The sequence below is a fragment of the Podarcis vaucheri genome, assembly GCF_965113315.1.
Source record: "Podarcis vaucheri genome assembly, chromosome: 12".
NCBI lineage: Eukaryota > Metazoa > Chordata > Lepidosauria > Squamata > Lacertidae > Podarcis > Podarcis vaucheri.
This window is the reverse complement of record NC_138750.1, coordinates 5,386,629-5,408,082: the sequence shown is the minus strand read 5'-3', so window position 1 is coordinate 5,408,082 and position 21,454 is coordinate 5,386,629. Positions and strand designations below refer to the sequence as shown.

At 44.4% G+C, this 21,454-nt stretch overlaps 1 protein-coding gene across 2 annotated transcripts in view; it reads right to left on the bottom strand.

Moving 5' to 3' along the window:
- The window catches only part of EGFR (epidermal growth factor receptor), a 147,964-nt gene that overhangs the window by 13,575 nt on the left and 112,935 nt on the right, over positions 1 to 21,454 (bottom strand). For both annotated transcript variants that reach the window (XM_082192750.1, XM_082192751.1), the window contains exons 12-20: positions 17,533 to 17,732; positions 16,474 to 16,606; positions 12,314 to 12,413; positions 11,331 to 11,488; positions 6,445 to 6,480; positions 5,531 to 5,672; positions 4,775 to 4,897; positions 3,585 to 3,683; positions 860 to 1,045 (exon numbers count right to left, since the gene is read on the bottom strand). In XM_082192750.1, the coding sequence (XP_082048876.1) occupies positions 860 to 1,045; positions 3,585 to 3,683; positions 4,775 to 4,897; positions 5,531 to 5,672; positions 6,445 to 6,480; positions 11,331 to 11,488; positions 12,314 to 12,413; positions 16,474 to 16,606; positions 17,533 to 17,732 (1,177 nt within the window). The remainder of the gene's footprint in view (positions 1 to 859; positions 1,046 to 3,584; positions 3,684 to 4,774; positions 4,898 to 5,530; positions 5,673 to 6,444; positions 6,481 to 11,330; positions 11,489 to 12,313; positions 12,414 to 16,473; positions 16,607 to 17,532; positions 17,733 to 21,454) is intronic.

The window sequence follows — 21,454 nt, the reverse complement described above, 5'->3', positions numbered from 1 at the left end:
TGCTAAGGCCTCCCAATGTTGCCAAACAACTTACCCTAGCAAACTGGCAGAAGGCCACAAGAAAAGCCGTTTTCATGAAATAAATGTAGCTGTTTAATGAGCTGTTACTCTCAATCAAATCAAATCAACAACCCCAACAAAATCCTATCAAGAGTAACCTCAGTCAAGGACTTAAATAGTTCCAGTTTATTAAATCAGCTATTCCTTCCACAATTGAGTATATGCCTGTATTATGCTATAATATAACTGGAAAGCCATGTATTAGGTAATATTCTATTTGATCCAATCCTAGAAAAAGAGGTGATTTACAGCATAATTTGATTATATACTAGTTTCTAGATTTATTGATAGTAACTGCATCTCTCATAGTACTCTGATATTCCACTTCAAAATCCCCTCCCTTTTTTATTAGGAAGGTTATGAACTGCCTCTTGAGACACATTTGCGCTGAGAAAAATACTATGCTTCAGATAATTAAAGATAACGTCCTTCAGAAAATGTTATTTCAAAGCCATAGGAAGAAATAAAGGAATGAACTCTGTGGAAGAGCACCTTTGGGATCTGGTTTCCTGCCCGTGTGATGGATTTGCTACGATTTCTAGACAAGCAGATTTGGCTTCAAGACTAACACTACTTACCCAGTGTGTGTTTTAACTTTGAAAAATAATATGCAGCACCAATCCATGTTGTGTGCTAGATAGTTTTAAAATTCAGCTGAGTTTTCAAAAACAGCTTCCCAAAAATCCAGAATTCCTGGTGGATGTAATCATTCCCTTCTGTCTGCTTCAGCTAGCTCTTTAAATTGGATAGTATCAGCTAGTTGAGCAGCTAGTTGAACTTAATTCCTTAGTTTACTTACCTTTGCAATCTGCACACACCAGTTGAGAAGGTGCTGGGATCCAATGTTATCCTTGTGCTCTCGAACGTAGTCAAGAAGGCAGCCATATGGCATAAGCTGCGTGATGAGCTGAACGGTGGAGGTCAGGCAGATTCCCAGCAAACGGCAGACATGGGGGTTGTCAACACTCGCCATGACATAGGCTTCCTGATCAGGGAAAAGAGGAGGGAAAAGAAGCTCATGAAATGATATTGTTAAGTAATTAGGCTGTGTTCATCACGCTTTGTACATGACTCTACATTTTAATAAATATAAAGATTGTTATAAAGAATGAGGCGGTAGAACTGCTGCATAAATACGAAGTGCAAGTGGAAAGCCCTACATTTCAGAGTTAAACGCTTCCTGCGGACAGAGGGGTGGAGAAGACCCTTTTTGGGCCCGAGGGTCACATTTTTTATTGGGGAACCTTCTGGGTGCCACATGCCAGTGGTGTCAGGGCCAGGAGAAAAAGTGGTCAGAGCAACTGATCTAACTCAGCAGGATACATTCCAGCCATCCAAAAGTCAGAGGTTTCTAACTGCTTCCTGCCGCCCTGAGACTGAGGTTCCCCATCGTGGAACATGGTGAGCTAGTCCAAGTCATATGCAGAGTAGATCCAATGAAACCAATGGATTTAAGCTTAATCAGTGCTTTTTTCTGGGGGGAAGCAGGAGTACACATACCACTAGACATTTTGTGAATCTAAGTTTGGCCTCATTGAAGGGCAGTATTTCAATATGAGTAGGAAAATGGGAGTTTAGGAAAGTTTTTAATATCTGATGTTTTATTGTATTTTTAATATTTTGTTGGAAGCCGCCCAAAGTGGCTGGGAAAACCCAGCCCGATGGGCAGGGTATAAAGAATAAATTATTATTATTATTATTATTATTATTAGTAGTAGTAGTAGTAGTAGTTTCCCTAAACATTTTTTTAGGAAAAAAAGCACTGAGCTTAACCAACATTGGATAATCATTCTCTGCAGTGCTGGATTACCAAATAGGCAGAGTAGGCACCAGCCTATGGGCCCTACACCTTTTAGGAGCCCAACAACAAAATCAAAATAATACTCAAGCTTTCTTAGTTCAGTGTTATTCCACTACAGTGTGTGCACAAGGCACCCCCCTGAGATTTTGACTGCCCCGGGGGGGGGGCTCCACAGGGTTTAATCCAGCACTCATCCTCTGCAAGTGGCAGAGATTATTCACTATGTGGAGTCAGTTTTCAGAAGCTTCTCTTGGCAATCGTAGTATCTGCTGCAGCTCCAACTTTTCCTATGTGGTTGCTGTTATTTAATTCCTTCCTTCCTTGATGGTACACACTACACCCTGAGTTCTGGGGACTGGGAATATAAACATTGGTGTAGATATGTGTGTAAAATGTAGTGTGTGTGTGTGTGCGTGCTTGTGTAACACATATTTATATTAACAAAACTTTGTAAAAAGTTATTTCGAGGAAAGTTTAAAGACTTGTGATACTGCCATTTACTGTAGCTGAATCAGAATGGTGAACCAAATTTGCTTCTTCCTCTGCTTCCTGTTATGTCAGATACATGCTGTATTAATTTTTTAGTTAAGTCAATATTCCCCAAACAGTGCTAAAGTCCAACTCACCCTCCTGCAAAAGTTGACCTGCAGTCTACTAAACTGGGAATTTAATTGTATGGGATGTGTGTATATGTTGGCCACACAGAATATGGAGCTGTTCCAGAATTTGACAGAGCCTATTAAATTTGATACCGCCAAGTGAAACAGATGCCAGCCCTCAAAGAAAGAATAATGAAGCCATTGTGCAGTCATCTGTTCTTTAAAATGCTTTGAGAAATTACAGCAAAGCTCTTGTTTATCTTACTTTATCTTGGAAATCTCTGAGGTACGCCATGACCTGCTGCAAGTATGTGTGGTATTTGATGGTAAATCTCCTGAATTAGCTCTTATCCTAATAAAGTCATTACGAGCTGTGGGTGGAGAATGAACTGGATTTTAATGCTTGCAGAGAAGTTCGGAAGCAGCAGAACTAATGGAAGATCCTGCTGGTTTATGTAACAGTGGAAAAGAAAAATGCGAGGAAGGGTGTTATCCCCACTGCCCAACAGGATTGCTGCATGCTAGAACACAACACAGAAAGGGGACTTCTTAGTTGGATTAGAACATTCCAGAAATGCTCCTAGAGTGACCCATGCAGGTGGGACTTCAGAAGCAACAGCAAAATAAGCACTGTGTGTTTTATCTATGTTTGTATTATTTATTGTATTTATTTGTGGATTACTCCATTTGATTTGTCTCATGATGTTAGCCGCTCTGAGCCCAGCTCCGGCAGGGGGGCGGGATACAAATAAAAATTATTATTATTATTCAAACCGACTTACATTTTTTTAAAAAAGAACCCAACACCAAATATAAAATCTGGAGAGCACTGAGAGGACACAGCTGCTCACGGCGAGGCCTTGATGCACCCCCCCCCAAAACTGCACCCAGGGCGATGGCCCCCACAGCCATGTTGGAAGCTCAACAACTTTAGCCCAAAAACTTTTTGAAATATGGCAACCTTACTTTAGAATTACTTCCTAAAAGCAGTTGATGGAAAATGTAAAGTGTCTCCCCTCCAAACCCAATTAAGGATGAACATAAATTTATATTTGTCTTCATGCTATAAAATCGCAGTAACCAATATTTCAATGCTTCAAAAGTGTGTGTGGGGGGGGACTCACGTCAAGAATTTCTTTGTTGGCTTTAGGTGATGTGGCCTCTCTCAATTCCTTAATTGCTACAGGAATTTTAACTCTCTCACCTTCTGGAATCCAAAGCCCCTGTAAAATAAAAAGGTTAAATTTAGCATAGAGCTAAAGAGCAAAAGTTTGCATGAAAAGTATATGGAGACTTCAACAGGGATGTGAGCGCAGAAGCCAGCAATGAGCTAGGTAACCCTTCAGGGTTAAGTACATACCACAAAATTTCTAGAAATGATCATAGAATCATACAGCAGGAAAAGACCACAACCCTCTCATGCTCTGACTGGGGTCTGAATAATGCACTAGTTTGATTTAGGGCTGGAATTTCATAGACATAGCTAGGATCCGGCCCTCGTAAACAGCATCTGGGCAGAAATCACTAATCGCTGAAATGTCTGGGAATATCTGTCAGAAGTGTAGATTTTGGCAAATATCCTTAAAAAATTGCTCAAAACTTCCTCTTTTTGTAGAGATTTTTGCAAAGGCTTTAATTAACATCTTGCTCAAAAGTGAGAAGTGGCAGCAGCAATGGCCCAGATCTGATATAAAACGGCCCCATCTTCTGGCTAGGGAACGGGGAATGTAATATGGGCTTTCAGGCTCCTCCCCCTCAATAATAATAATAATAATAATAATAATAATAATAATAATAATAATAATAATAATTTATTTATACCCCACCCATCTGGCTGGGCTTCCCTAGCCACTCTGGGCGGCTTCCAACAAAATATAAAAATACAGTAATGCATCAAACATTAAAAACTTCCCTAAACAGGGCTGCCTTCAGATGTCTTCTAAAAGTCTGGTAGTTGTTGTTCTCTTTGACATCTGGTGGAAGGGCATTCCACAGGGCGGGTGCCACTACCGAGAAGGCCTTTTTAGTTAATGTTAACTAGGTGCAGAATTGAATCTGTACCACTGGTGTAACCACAATTACTAGTAACCAAAATTAGCTTTTAAACAAAAGTTTAAAGATTGTTCCTAATCCTATTTTCAGTTTCTGGCTTAAAAATATATATTTTATGACAGTGAAAGTTTAATGCTATACTACGGGAAGGGCAAGTGCAATGAAGAAGCGTTACTCCTGAGCCAAACAAGCAAATGTTTTACCAACATACAATGAGAGAACACTGATTAATCTGAACCATTCAATCCTTTTCTGACCTTACCTTAAAGACGGTACCAAAAGCTCCAGAGCCAAGAACTTTGATTTTTTTAAATTCGGTTTCCTTTAGAATCCTTAGCAGTGCCTGGTTTGGTGCCTCCCCACTGGGAGTCAGGGGTTCAACAAGCTGTCAAATACCAAAAGAATATGGTTTAAAGTGTCAGGCTTCCTACTTTTTATATTAAAAACAAAACCCAGATAGGATTACCTCTTTTTTTTTTTTTTGAGAAAAGCAAAACAGGTGACAAACTTACATTTCACCTGATTTTCCTGACTAACATAATGTAGTACAAGGCAAGGAACTCACAAGATTGCGTGCCTTTTTTTTAAAGCTCAAGGTAAGCAAATCCATCATTACAGTCTCAAGGTCAGGTATGAAATCTCAGTGTCATGGAGAAATGGAGGCTCCAATGTGTTTTGCTAGAACATGAGCTAGGTTCTGTCCAGAATTAACATGGACAACAGGGTCACAGTATGGCATAATATCATGGCCGTGACTGATTGCACAAGGGCCTTGACTAGCGTGTGTAGAGTCATATTTACCTAGGAAGAAGAGACGATTGTTTGAGTCCTGCTAAAAGAGTGTTATCTCCCCCCACCCCCGATGTGCTTCTTTGAGGGAAGACACCTGGATTCCATGCAATGAATAGGAAATAATTGCTTATTTGCACTGATAATTTGCAAAAGACTCCAAGACCCTGGCATACATTGTTTGTGTCAGTTTTGGGCAGTACATTACAAAACAATGTGCTGCACCTACCTCTCTTTCTTGCAGCAATCTGCGCAAAGTCCGTTTTCTAACAATGCGACGCCTACGAAGGTAAAGGCCAATGCCCAATGCAATAACGACAAAGCAGAGGATGCCTCCAACAACTCCAGCTGCAATGGAGGGGATCTTAGAACTAGAAGGCAAAAACAGAAGAAATTATCTTTAATCTCATAGGAGGGTGAGGAAGCCAACTCACTATCTACTGAGTATCCCAAGCTGAGAACGTTGATTTTAAATGAAGGGGGACAAAATAAAACCAGATCGTTCTTCTAGTTCTGCTCCAGGGCAGCTCAACTGCTGCCTTCATCATATATCTATATGCACCAAGTGAAAACGTTTCTCTTCAACCAAGTGTTGGACAGATTAATATTCTACAGCCTTGTAATGTGGTGGGGGATTCTTTATTTGGGGGGGGTGTTTTAATGATTTACTTGTGTTTTAATCTTGTTCTTATGTTGTAAATGTTTGTGATGAAGGGTAGTATTTAAATTTAATACTAAACAATAATGCAGAGCTGTGACAGCCAGCATGTATGCTTTGTCAGCCTAAGTCAACATAAAAATCAATTGACTATTACATAAAACATAAAAATCAATTGACTATTACATATTAGCCTTGATTAACAAACAGAAATATGAAGAGGAATAAGAAAAAAAAAATGCAAACTACAGAACAGTCAAAATTATATTAACTTGCTGTGCTTAAACTGTACCTTTCCAGGGACTATAATATATACACATTGGAAATCTATGTTGTATATTCAGAGGGTCATTAGATTTCTAGTGTTTCAATATTATATTTTAGCCATAAGCAAGACACATTTTAACCATGAAATATGGGTGTGTGTATACAGGTTATGTTCAGTATAGACATGTAATTAATTAGCAATAATTAGCAATAGTTACCCATTAGGACAACCTTCAAGCCCTGGTCCTTTGCACCTGTAAAAAAATCACACACACAAACAGAGAGAGAGATGGAGAAGAGGCAGCAGAATTAATACGTTTACTGCTAGATTCTTCAGTGGACATTTCAATTTTTTTGCCCTGCACACATTTTTTAAATATATAAAGACAACAAGCTTGCTAAGGAAATACAGGACCTGGGAAAATGTCAAGATCCTTGAACCAGATGCATTTGTTAAAAGAGTAGGGAGCATTGTACTAAAGGAACAGCTTCTAACTCAGTGTTTTAAGCATACTGGGAAGAGAGCCTGCCAGAACATTTTTCAAGTCCATTATTCAAACGGTGCACAGAACCTCCAATTCCCGCCCCCCTCTCAAAGTACAAATTCAATCTCTTAAAAAGCAGTGCCTTATTCAGACTTCAAAAAGACCACACAAAGCATCCTATCACAAAGAAGCAACTGTTTGCTGGACTACATGAAAGGAACCAGCAATTTTGCTGTGAGTGGACAAAATGCTCACTTTTAACATTCTTGCTGGTAGAAAAGTTATTGGTTTAAAATATCTGGGGACAGAACTAACACAAAGAGATATCTCTCAATTCCAGCCCTCAGGCTATTCAGTGCACCCTGTGTAACAGAATAATTTTTTGTTTAAGGGAAAATCTTTAATCTTAATGACTTGACTTATGACGTGCAAGGTGATTTTATAATGGAGGAGCAAAAAACATGGATTTGCCCACAAAAGGCTAATGCAGTTCTGTTTCATGGCTAGCAGAGGTGTGGGTATACCAGAGTTTCTCAAGATTTAGAAGCTGTTTATATAAATTAGCTTCTACTTTAATCTATATATCACATGTGGGAATTTGTGACAACAGTCCACAGAAGTTGTGCATATTTTAAAGAACCAGAAATATCTCCTCTTAACATTCTTGAACAGATTTATAGTGCTCATTCAGAAACTAAGATAAGAAATGCTAAATATTAAACTGAATCTTTGAAACTTTGAAATACATCCCTTTTGCTCTCCTCATTTGCTGTAAAAGTGAGGCCAGCATAAAAATCCTTGAAACTACGCAGTGCATCCACTGTCATCATGAACACGGGTTTTCATCTGCACATACAAACATTTTAATTCACTTGGTACAGATACAGTAAGTTTGGGCCAATTTTCCAAAACAAGTCAAACAATGTTTTTCCTGAGCCCACTATTTCCAAGTTAATCTACAGCCAGGTTGCTTAGATTTATGGCCTCTCACAGGATACTTAATGTAAAAACTTTGATACAAGAATTTAGCAAGAAAAAACAATTCTCTGGTAAACTACAGTTCCCAGGATTTGTTTGCGTGTGTTTTAAATGTATGGTGGTTATGCAACCTCAGTTAACAAGACTACACTCCTCACACCCTTGTGGGCAATCTGATCCCACTGTCTTCCTGATAATATAGACCTATTACCCGCCTATTACTGTTGTACCAACTTTGATGTGCCTAGAAGAGCCAGAAGAAGCCAGCAATGGAACTGGAGGGAGTCTTGTGTCCTCACCACGAGGGAGAGGTGGAAGAAGCACCAGCACACACTCCAGCTAGGGTGCCAAGGCAAATGGCTAACCAGTTAACCTGTGGACATTTGATACTGGAAGACAACAGCCGCCACCGCATTGTGGAAGAAGAAATTCATGAAAGAGAAGGCTGTCAGTGGCTACCAGCCAGGAGGGCTCTGCTCTGCCCCCACACTTGGAGGCAGCAAGGCTTCCAAATACCAGCTGCTGGAAACCCCAGGAGGGGAGAGATGCTCTTGTGTCCAGGTTTAGCTTGCAGGTTTCCCACAGGCAGGGACGCAGGTGGCGCTGTGGGTTAAACCACAGAGGCTAGGACTTGCCGATCAGAAGGTCAGCGGTTTGAATCCCCGTGACGGGGTGAGCTCCCGTTGCTCGGTCCCTGCTCCTGCCAACCTAGCAGTTCAAAAGCATGAAGTGCAAGTAGATAAATAGGTATCACTCCGGCGGAAGGTAAACGGCGTTTCCGTGCACTGCTCTGGTTTGCCAGAAGCGGCTTAGTTGTGCTGGCCACATGACCCGGAAGCTGTACGACGGCTCCCTCGGCCAGTAAAGCGAGATGAGCGCCGCAACCCCAGAGTCTGTCACGACTGGACCTAATGGTCAGGGGTCCCTTTACCTTTACCTTCCCCCAGGCATCTGGCTGGCCAGTGCGGGAACAGGACGCTGGACTAGATGAGCCATTGGCCTGATCCAGGAGGCTATTCTATGTTCCTGTGTAGGTTTTAGAACCAAACAGAAGTATGGCAGGTTTGGGTATTTCTGCAATCTGCTAATCACACTTTCATCAGTAAGATGGAATCTGTTATTTCACTCTGGCCTTCCATGACCCAAAAGTTTGAACACCTTCCTATTCCCATTCAACAGGAGTCACTCCTGGGACCAGCAATACAGTAATTCAACTTTAGAATATAAACTCATTAAATCAGACTGTCTCTTGCTTTATCATGTGTGATAGACTCTGAACTTGTAAGGTAAAAGTGGGGCCCCTTTAAAATGTTATCTTTGCCATCTGAGAGAGTCATTTTTCTGTGAAAGCCTCTCAGAGAGCAGTAATAACCATTACATGACCCACCCATGTGGGACCAAATCCACAGAACTTCCCCATGGAATCAGCACCCATTCCTAGCAGGCCACCCATTTTGCAGTCCTTGTGATCAGGCCCAATCAGTAGCTGGGTCACACAAGAGCTCCTTGCAGAAAATTCACTCCTGCACAGATAGCACCTAAAAGTGACATTGTGTATTATTTTCACTGAAGAAAAATGTTGATTTTGGTAATGCTGTACTGCTGGGAATATGTGCACAGATGCAGTGATGGAGTCTTACTGGCCTAGGCGCAGGGAAGGCGCACATGCAGGGCACACCATGGGGGCGAGGCATGACCGGGGTAAGCAACAAGAGCAACCCCTACCCATGTCTGCAAAGCAGGACACGCTCATGGCAAGCCCAGCACCACTTTGCAAGACTTGCAAAAACAAAGTGGGACTCACAGGGTGCTGTGAGAAGGCAGGCCTGCACCCTGACCCGCAAGCCCAGTACTGCTTTTGTGAGCAGCGCTGAGTTCACTGGGAGGACACTATGGGCTGCTGCATCCTTCTCATGGCACTCTACAATTGGGGGGCAGCTGAGATGGATGCAACAGGCCTGCGCCCTGGCCCCTGTGAACCCAGCGCTATGACGCTGCTTGCAGGAGCCAGGGTGCAAGCCTGTTCCCTCCTTCTCAGCTGCCCCAATGGGAGGAGGCTGCTGTGAGAAGGAGGCCACAGCCCACGGCGCCCTCTCTGCAAGCAGCGGAAGAGCAGCTCTGGGTTGCAGGGGAAGGTGCACGCCGGCTGCGTCTTTCTTAGCTGCCCTCCAGTTCTTTAGGTGGAAGTCACAAGACTTAAACTGACAGAAGTTTTCTGCATATATATTCTCTAAAACAAAATAGAATATCCCTTACATGAGGCTGTGGCTTCAGTGCACTCAGGACTTTTTTGTGGCAGTACTCACAGGTACCGAGTACCAGACCTCCTTTTTTGTTGCTCATGGCAGCCATTTTGTGCTGGCACCCACAGCACTTCTATCATTACATGGGTATTGGCACCGCATTTATTTTTCAACCAAAAAAGCACTGAGTGCACGTATCCCTTTTAAAGATCTGTTTATGCCATGGGTAGGCAAACTAAGGCGTGGGGGCTGCATCCGGCCCAATCGCCTTCTAAATCTGGCCTGCGGACGGTCCGGGAATAAGCATGTTTTTACATGAGTAGAATGTGTCCTTTTATTTAAAATGCATCTCTGGGTTGTGGGGCATAGGAATTCGTTCTCTCCCCTCCCATATAGTCTGGCCCCCCACAAGGTCTGAGGGACAGTGGACTGGCCCCCTGCTGAAAAAGTTTGCTGACCCCTGGTTTAGAGAATCCTGTTGTACCATAAGGAAGTCCCTAAACACAATATATTAATTATCCACCAGGTGTCAGTACGGTTCTAATCCAAGAAGTTCTTAAAACTGGGTCTTCTTTGGGGCTGCCCACATAAAACTAGGTGTGAACCATTATAATGTCTCAGTCTTTTAGAAGTGTTAACAAGCTGTAAGTTGTTGTTTAGTCGTTTAGTCGTGTCCGACTCTTCGTGACCCCATGGACCAGAGCACGCCAGGCACTCCTGTCTTCCACTGCCTCCCGCAGTTTGGTCAAACTCATGCTGGTAGCTTCAAGAACACTGTCCCACCATCTCATCCTCTGTCGTCCCCTTCTCCTTGTGCCCTCCATCTTTCCCAACATCGGGGTCTTTTCCAGGGAGTCTTCTCTTCTCATGAGGTGGCCAAAGTATTGGAGTCTCAGCTTCAGGATCTGTCCTTCCAAGGAGCACTCAGGGTGGGACCCAAATCAAACAAGGCTATGGCACTGGGAAAGGTGTTTTGTTTTTTTTAACCTTTCCCTTCATATCTTGATTATAGTCTCATCCCCCAAGCTGAAACTTGGCTCATGGGCGGAAATATGCAAGTTGAACCTTAATGACATCAGTTAAAATAATTGGATTTCAACATGACAACATTACATATTTTTCTGTATACCAGACACAACAGCTTCAGCAGTTCCACTTTCAACTACTAATCTTTTTAAAGATTTGATATGCCCCCATGTATTAAATCAATTTTTTAAAACCTAAAACACCAAAATCACTTCCAAATCTTTAGAATGTAGCAGTTCTGTTTAGTTTTGATTGTATCTTGCTTTCATGCTTGTAAGTTAATTTTCTAGTATTTTTGTTTACACAGTTAAGATTCACAAATTAAAATGCTTATCACTTCAATTTGCTTTAAAATAAAGTGTTTCTACTCACCCGCGAACACAGTTTGGATGACATAGTTGACACACTGAATTTTCATCTGCATATTTCCAGACAATGGTATCATTTTCACCCAAAATTCCAGCCGGGCATGACTTAACGCAATGAGGACCATCTTTTACATGGGCACACTTCAGACAATTGCCTGGACCCTGCGTAAGAAATAAGAAATTGGGATATAAAATACTTTTGTTCATGAGCTGAGAAGTGCACTTATGGAATGGCATAAAGGTTAGTAAATGTCAGGCGTCAGAGGATCCAACCCCCCATGGTAGGTTGCCAGGAATGGATAAGACAAGGAAAGTTCTTGCCAATGTTGTTTATTCAATATTCACAGAGAGAGGCTTAGAAATGCAGCCTCTTGGAGTAATGGTGTTGCTCCAAATAAATCTCCACCCACCTTCTCTGCTCCTTCCTCCTTCGTCACCAGCACCACCCACCTGGCGGTTACCACTTAGGGCCATGTGAATGTGAAGGGGATCTCAAGAATGAGTCAGTTGGTCTTGTTGTTAAGATGCATGCACCAGCCCTAGCCAGCCAAAGCACATATGACGTCAGCCAGAAAGCGGGGGAGGGGGGCATACAAACGTAGGGGTGTACTTTCATAGGGCTTCCTTCATGGGGACAGGAACCCTGAGTGATCAGGATTCCCATTCCTGTGGAAAGAGCCATGCACGAGTATGCTTCCTTTAGACTAATGCTGACTGTGCATTGAGTGGGGACACCAATGGCACACATGGACAGGGGAGCCCTTATGTGCAAATGACTTATGCATCACTTAGGCAAATATAGCCTGGGCTTGGCTAGGAATAGCTTTCTCCTACCTACATGAGCTCTCAGTCCCTCCACCCACCAAGCAGATTTACCTGCACCCTCTGTTGCATTGCACAGATCTGAGTCCACCATGGTTTAGGAATTGGGGCAACTGAACATTAAAGTATTGTTGGGAATAAGATTGCAAGATAATATGCACTTACAGGTCCTGTGCAAGTTGCGTTGAATTCAGTTGAATTTTGCACCAGGCATTCTGGATGGCATTGAAGACACTCAAGCTCTCTTACAAACTCCCGAGGATTCCTGAAATGGATAGAAAAGTGAATATAACTTTAACAGCAAGATATTACTCCAAGTTTCTGAGTGCTGAAACATTAATGTACAGTGGTGCCCCGCAAGACGAATGCCTCGCAAGACGGAAAACTCGCTAGACGAAAGAGTTTTCCGTTTTGGAGGTGCTTCGCAAAACGAATCTCCTATGGGCTTGCTTCGCAAGACGAAAATGTCTTGCGAGTTCCTGCGGGTTTTTTCCCCTCCCCCCCTTTTCTAAGCCGCTAAGCCGCTTATCAGCTGATCCGATAAGCCGACAAGCCGCTAAAAGCCGCTAATAGCGCTAATCCGCTAATCCGTCAATGGGCTTGCTTCGCAAGACGAAAAAACCACTAGACGAAGAGAATCATGGAATGGATTCTTTTCGTCTTGCGAGGCACCACTGTAGTATTTTGTCGGGGTTGATGCACATAAATAAAGGAGGGCAGAAGGACTATATTATAGCACTGGAAGAAGCAACACTATAACAAGCCTGTTCTGTCACTTCCAAAATCTTGCTAAGACACTCCATCACTCCAACATTAACAACCCAGACTCAAACAGACAATCCCATTAGCTTCAAAGACCAGGGAGGTGACAGTGCTAAGGTAGTGGATTATTCAAGTTTAATACCTGGGAGGAAATTCCAATCATGTCACCCTGTCAGACTGAGGAGTGGCTGTGAAATACCTATGATGCCCAAAAGCATCATGGTAGCAGTGAGCACTACAGACACCCCCACATCCCCACTGACAAAGCCTCCTTCCAGTGATGTGCCAGCTACACATTTCTCCAGCACTCTGCAGTTTCTTTCTGGCAATCCTGGAGTTCTGTGGTGTAGCCAACCCCTCCAGCTATGTGTGATAGCAAGATACCAAGGTGTATTCCTCCCCCCCACCCCCATGTTAGGGGGAATTTAAGTTTAGTGGTCAATGTGCATAACAAATGGGCATTGAGTACAGGCCTCATGGAGAATGTGCAAATTTCCTGGTTAATATGCATGATATCCCAATTGTGGACATTCTCAAACCATTATGTGTTGGGAATTCCATTCCTCCCTTGCTGCAGATGTGTGGGATTGTTACATGTCACATGTCTGTTTACATTCCAGCAGAGATTGTTGGAGTTTTGGGAGCGGAACATCCACTCTGTATTGCTTTTGTGTTCTCTCTCTCCGAGAAGAACGAAAAGGAGAGAAGCTATGTTTTCTTTGTCCTGATTTATGTACAATAAACGTAGTCTAGTATCCACACCTCAAGCCAGATCTGTTGTGTGTTTACTCTGCTGAGTAATGTGTGCTCTGGCGGACGCACGTTAGAGGAGGGTGACTGAGGGATCTCCGCAGCGGCAAGGCTGAGAAGGGAGGTGCTCTGGCTGGCGCCTGCCTGGCTGACTTTCCATCCCATGGTTCCAACATCATGCACAACAGGCCTTGGGGAATGTGAATATCTCAACGGCATTTACTACATTGTTTGGGAACATTCTCCAGTTAGTATATGCATAGGATCCAAGAAACATGGCTTTTTCCTACATCTGTTTAGAAGTGTGCCATATGCATGTGGCTAATCTCACATGGTCCACAACACAGAGGGGTGAGCGGTGAGGTGATGAAGTTTGCAGATGATACTAAATTGTTCAGGGTTCTTAACATAAAAAGAGATTGTGAAGAGCTCCAAAAGGACCTCTTCTAAATGAACTAATGTTTGGTAAAATGGCAAATGCATTTCAATGTAAACAAGTGCAAAGAGCTACATGTTGGTGCAAAAACCCCTTAAATTCATATATATGCTCAGATCATCTGAAATGCTGGTGATTGACCAGGAATAGGACCTTGGGGTCATAGTAGACAGCTCAATCAAGATGTCAACCCAGTGTATGGCAGCAGTGAAAAAGGCAGATTCTATGCTAGAGATCATTAGAAGAACAGAAAATAAAACTGCCAATATCTAGGGTGCAACTGCATTTGGAATGCTGGATACATTCCTGGATACATTTAGGTTGTCACACCTGAAAAAAGGACATTGTGGAGTTGGAAAAGGTTCAGAAAAGGGTAAACAAAAGGACCAAGGGGTTGCAGCATTTGGGACTTCTTAGTTAGAGAAAAGGCAAGTAAGAAGTGACATGATAGAAGTTTATCAATTTATGCATGGCTTGGAGAACATAGACAAAGAAACCTAACACTAGAGCAGGGGTAGTCAACCTTTTTATACCTACCGTCCACTAATGCATCTTTCTTGATGGTGAAAGTTCCTTACCGCCCACCAGTGCTCAATGGAAGGAGGATTCAGCTTGTAGAACCCCCTACCACCCACCTAGAATCCTGAAACGCCCACTAGTGGGTGGCAGGGACCAGGCTGACAGCCCCTGGGCTAGAGCATAGCACTTCTTCATGTAGTACATAGTTAAATGATGAAACTTGCTCCCGCAAGAGGTTGTGATATCCTCCACCAATGGAGGATATGGCACCATGTCTATGCTCTATAGTCCAGCCTCCTTCTCAACACTCCCAAGTACTCCACACTCAGCTGAGCAGCATAAGCAGATCTCAGGGGGAGAAATGGCCCTGCGTGCTGCTATTAAGCTTAGGGAAAAGATGAACAGCAGCATGGAGTCATTCATCCCCATTTATGTCACTTCTCTTGGGCTGGAGAAACAGGCACCTGGCAGGTCGCAAGAGAGGGCTGCTTGGTTGAGTTTGGCTTGGTGAGGCACAGGAGGATGCCTTCTGTTGCGGCAGACCATTTGTCCATGCTGCCCAGTTCTGTCGAAGGCAGCTGGCAACAGCTCTCCAGAGGCAGAGGCCATTCCCACCACCTGCTGTACCTTTAACTGGATGGTGCCATGGGCTGAACCGGGACCCTTTTGCTCTACTATATGTTCTAGTTCGACTTCAGCCCCACAGGCGCTCTCAGCGTTGTCTCCCAACCAACCAAGCTCCACCACAGAGCTATGCTTCTGTCGCTCAGGTCCTGCAGGCCACTTGTGTATGCAATGAGGTGCAGACATGAGCTTCAGTCATGCTCTACACCTACAACATGTAAAGCTTTTCAGTCTTTCACACATGTCCTTCATCTAGTAAATGCCTGTGCAAGTATAACTTGTTGTATCTGAGTGGACTCTAGTCACACAGTTATTTATAAGCATCATTTTCAGTTAACATTTGAAGATTCTACACATGAGGGCGCATGAGTGTAACGTGCACCTCATACCTTGCCACAATTACATCCTGTGGGCTGGGGATGCAGGCAAACCCAGAGGAATCACAATGCAATTTTTAAACAAGGGACTGAATTACATTGGTTAATCAGCTGATACTTAAATTCAAAGCTTCTCTGAAATTTCCAGTGAATCATTAAAATACAAAAATTGAGAACAGATGGTTCAACTATTACATGCTAGGTAACTCTACCACTAATTAAACTGTGTCTGATCATAATTTGATGTGAAAAGACCAAATTTGCCATGTGGGTCAAAGCATTACCTGGAGGAATTTTACTTATAAAAAGGTAACATCTGCTGAAAGATGAAGTATTTCAAAAAGTTTACATTATGTATATGCTGGGTTTTTGTTTCATTTTGTTTTAAACTAGCCAAAGAATTTCGGAAAGACATAGTAGAAGGAAAAGCAAGAAAAATATTTTCTATGGGAAGCATGTGGAGGAGTCAATATTGCATAGTTGACATCAGAGAAAAACAACATGTTCTTCTTGCCTCAGGATCACAATCATTAGCTGGGATTGAATTTCTATGCATCCATGGGACATTTGCACCTGACAAACTAGATATAACTGATTTTCCTGTTTTTCTCCTCAGCCAGTGCCAGCAAAATAATTGGCACTAGTATATTTGATCCATAGTCCTTATAACTTCTGTTATTCTTAGTTACCTATGTTGATTGCTAAGTTATATGCAACTCCTGCAGAATAACTCCCCATCTCCATCCTTCTCTGTGGTTCAGCAAAATGCAGAGTCCAGGCACACATGAAAGCTAACATATACAGGATAAAGATTTGAGTATCTTATTTAAATAGAATGGAGGAAACGCTTAGCTTACCCTTGCACAATGTTACACTCTTTTACACACTCCCGTTGGCGAATATAGTAACGGCAAGAAAAGCACTGCAAGGGCCCTGGGCCCCAGCAGCCTTCATCTGAGCAGAGGGGATGGCAAATTTCTGTTGCAGCAGCTAACAGACAAAATAAATCAAACATTAAACATTAAATAAATCTCAAAAGATGGTGTCAAAGTCATAGGAGAGGATAAGCATCAAGGACATGATTCAGTTTCCACTGATACTCAGTTAAATGAATTGCTAGAATTCAGGTTAGGATCTATTTGTATTGCCTCCATCCTAGATTGTGATACCCAGAAGCCTTCTCAGGCCCCTGATCTCCACAACACCCTCCCCTTTCACATGTACAGTCATGGGAAAAAGAAAGTACACCCTCTTTGAATTCCATGGTTTGTTATGTTGTTATCAAGACAGAACAACAACAATCTGCTCTTTAGCAGGTCTTAAAATTAGGTAAATACCACTTCAACATATTACAATACCTGACATATTACACTATGGCATTATTTATTTACAACTTTTTAGCACCCCTCATTTTGGAATTTAAAAGTTGAAAAATTTAACATGCCCTGCTGCTTTGGCCAGGGCATCTGGGAAGAGGGACCTCCTCAACTGTTTCTCAGAGCAGAGCAACAAGGACATGGGCTTCTAGGTGACCACTGCAAATGGGAACAGAGTTTGGCTCCTAAGGAGTGCGGGAAGGGACCTTCTCAACCCTGGAACCCTCAGCCAGTGCCTGACCTGCTGACTGCTGGCACTCTCCCCCCACCCCTGGTTGTAACCCTCCTAAACTTTGAAAGTAGGAGCATCAAATAGGGCCTCTGAAGGATACAGGAAGGTTCACACAGGCAGTCCTTATGCGCAACTGTGCCTGATATGCAGCTTAGGGATTGAGGCCTCCAATAATGCATGCTTATTGGGATATAGACAAATGCAAAACCAACAACGTTTTAAAAAGGTGATTAACTGCAACCATGTGCAGAAGTCTCTCTGAAATTTACAGGTAATTTGAACTGGGTAAGTGGCCCCTAGTAACTTACCACATTCACTTTCATCTCTGTTTCTAATTATTTTTGTGCTCTGATCTTTTGTTACAAAAAGTTTTTTCCAGTCCACCGTGTTACCGAAGCAGAGGTGGTTGTTTCTTAAAATGGCAACATCTCCATCGCTTACTTCCTTCAGACTGCGCAATCCCAGAGATGTTATGTTCAGGCCAGTGATAGCAAGAGCATATTGGCCCCTAAAACGGAAAAAAGAGTATGGTTTCAAAAAAAAGGAGGGGAGAAAAGAAAAATGCAGCTTTTCTAAACTCATTATTCTTTTGATTTTCTGGTGCTAGAAACAAGCTTTGAAATAAATCAAATGAAATAAACAAAAATATGCTGTTTAATATGTTTTAATTTAAGTTCTCTAGTATAAAAAATAACCTGAATAAGAAGGCTTTTCCAGCCTGAGATCCACATTCCCTTCTGGAGAGCCTTGGGTCGGGTGGGCAAGGCCAGAGGGAAAAGTGGACAGAACTACTAAGAGAGGTTTTAGCTTTCTACAGGAGGCTGGTTTCTACACACAAAGACGTCACTCCATCCTCCATCCAGGGAAGTGAAAGGCATCATCAGAGTTCAAAGAAATATTCCAGTCAGGCAAAAACACTCAAGGAGCGTGCAAAGCAGGGCCAGCGAGGGGGATGGCCTGGACAGAGGGGGTGTGGCCTGGGAGACAGAGAAGTTTGGGAGGCCACATTAGTTAGGGAAACTTCTGAATCAGTATTACATGGCTAATTTAAGGTAACAGAGAAAATCTGAGACAGTTTGGTAACATTATTATTAACATGCAATCCATGCTTTTCAGATTTGGACACCATTCTTAGCTGCAACTTGCAGTGCAGTATCAGCTTCTAACACACATGCACACTAGGGCTGGGCACTGTCAGCTTTTCAACACTGCGGTGTATTGCTTGTTCCTCCCTCCACATGTCAGGTACTGGTGGCAGAGGGAGTCAGCGGCAGGCAAGCCCCACCCAGGATATACCGCCAGGTGACGGTGCCATCGCGCTCTGGCCCTCAAAGCGGTCCTGGGCAAGGTATCGTACATCGCCCAGGCCTAATGCACACCCAATGTGTGCTCCTCTAGTTCTTCATCCACTGCAGACATAATGAGTAACCACAGATATTACTAATTGTTTTGTTGCCTTAATCCTGGGCAAGATCCTAAATGAAGCATGAAACTATGGCTTAGCTTGCCACAAACTATAGCTTAGCTTCCTCAGAAGCTGTGAGCAGGAACCATGTATCTGATCAATGTACAGCAGTCCACAATCAGTTAAATTAAGTTTATCTATTGCTACTAGAAACCGCCTGGGGTTGTTAAATACTTGACAGTCCACAATGTGTGGATGGTAGGTTGTGGTCAGCTTGCAGGTTATGCAGGTCACAACTGCAGGGGAACACTAATAAGACCTTCTTGTCACAGGCGCTGGGTTGCTCCAAGATTGAAGGTGGCCAGCATGCATGTGACACCACACGTGTGACATGACACACATCTCCAAATGCTGTGCAGGTTGGTGCTGCCTTCTGTTAGGCCATGCTGGTCCCTGCAGCATTGGGAGATGCTACACAGGTGGTGCAACCTCACGCCAGACACACTGATCCCTGTGGCGTTTCCTGACACCATGCAAGCCAGTGCAGCCTTCCACTAGCCGGAGAAAGCCCCAACAGGACCCAGTAGACTGCGGAATATTGAGGGATCCCCTCCTTGATTATTTTGGGAGAGGGGCTCAGACCACCACCACCCCAGATGGTGCCCCTGCTTCTTATCATCTTGCAAGCAGAGTACTGAGAAGCATGGAAAATAGACTTTAAAATGGCTTGTTAAACATAAATAACCATAAACCCGCGTCAAACGATAGTTTCACAGCCTGGTTTATTGCAAATCTTCAATTCTGGTTTAGCTATTCTGACATAATGCTTAAGGAAAATTCATATGGCCTCCTTCCTCTGCTTCATTCTCTAAAAACCAACAAATAAACCAACAAACAAAAAATTAAAATGAGTCCAATTAATGGAATACAGTAGTAAAAACAGATACAGTGGTGCCTCGCAAGACGAAATTAATTCGTTCCGCAAGTCTCTTCGTCTTGCGGTTTTTTCGTCTTGCGATGCACGGTTTCCCATAGGAATGCATTGAAAATCAATCAATGCGTTCCTAGGGAAACCGCCTTCAGACCAGGTCCGGGGACAGTCTGTCCCCCGACCTCTTCTGAAGGCTGGGGGGGGGGGACAAGGGCTTTTCTTCCCACCCCCAGCATTTTAAAAAACCCTGGGACAGCGGAGGACTCCTCCGCTGTCCGGGGGGATTTAAAAGCCCCTGGGAAGGCAGGCAGGGGGGACAAAGACTTTCGCCCCCTGCCCGCCTTCAGAAGGTGTCCCCGCCCCCCCTCCCCACTTCGGAACAGCTTTCCGAAGTGGGGCGGCTGGGGCAGGTGTCCCCGCCCCCCTCCCCACTTCGGAACAGCTTTCCGAAGTGGGGCGGCTGGGGCAGGCGTCCCCGCCCCTCCGCCCCACTTCGGAACAGCTTTCCGAAGTGGGGCGGCTGGGGCAGGCGTCCCCGCCCCCGCTCCCCACTTCGGAACAGCTTTCCGAAGTGGGGCGGCTGGGGCAGGCGTCCCCGCCCCCCCTCCCACTTCGGAACAGCTTTCCAAAGTGGGGCGGCTGGGGCAGGCGTCCCCGCCCCCCCCGACCCACTTCGGAACAGCTTTCCAAAGTGGGGCGCCTGGGGCAGGCGTCCCTGCCCCCCCGACCCACTTCGGAACAGCTTTCCAAAGTGGGGCGCCTGGGGCAGGCGTCCCCGCCCCCCCGACCCACTTCGGAACAGCTTTCCAAAGTGGGGCGCCTGGGGCAGGCGTCCCCGCCCCCCCGACCCACTTCGGAACAGCTTTCCGAAGTGGGGCGGCTGGGGCAGGCGTCCCCGCCCCCCCGACCCACTTCGGAACAGCTTTCCGAAGTGGGGCGGCTGGGGGAAGGCGTCCCCGCCCCCCCTTCGGAACAGCGTTTTAAAATGCTGGGAGTCGGGAGCGAAGCGCTGCCGACCCCCAGCATTTTAAAATCTCCCCGTGTCCCGGGAAGGTTTTAAAATGCTGGGGGTCGGCAGCGCTCCCGACCCCCAGCATTTTAAAACCTCCCCGGGACACGGGGAGATTTTAAAATGCTGGGGTTCGGCAGCGCTTCGCTCCCGACCCCCAGCATTTTAAAACCTCCCCGGGACAGGGGGAGATTTTAAAATGCTGGGGGTCGGCAGCTAACGCTTCGCTCCCGACCCCCAGCATTTTAAAATCTCCCCGGGACAGAGACTTCTCTGCTGTCCCTTGGAGATTTTAAAATGCTGGGGGTCGGCAGCGAACGCTTCGCTCCCGCCCGCCAGCATTTTAAGATCGCCCGGGGCAGGCGGGGGGGAAGGCTGGCGGGGGGAGCAAAGACTTTTGCCCCCCGCCGGCCTTCAGAAGAGGTCCTCTTCTGAAGGCCGGCGGTGGGCGAAAGTCTTTGCTCCCGACCGCCAGCATTTCCCTATGGGCTTTCGTCTTGCGATGCAAGCCCATAGGGAAATTCGTCTTGCGAAGCGCCTCCAAAACAGAAAACCCTTTCGTCTTGCGGGTTTTCCGTCTTGCGAGGCATTCGTCTTGCGGGGTACCACTGTAGTGCAGAGCTGCTAAAGATAAGCAGATACTTACTTGATCAGTAATTTGGATGGAAGAATATTAGAAGAAACAGAGATGTGTTAATTAAACAATGATAATGTCCCCCTCCCCAGTGGAACCTTAAGCTAATAAAAGAAAACAGTGGCAGTGTGGTTGGTCCCTATCCCACATTATTTGCAGCCTGCAATCTGGCTGTCGGTCATGACCAATCCTCTAGCCATTTTCTTTACAAATAAGCCCAAGTACACAAGCATTTTTGGCACATGGCTGTA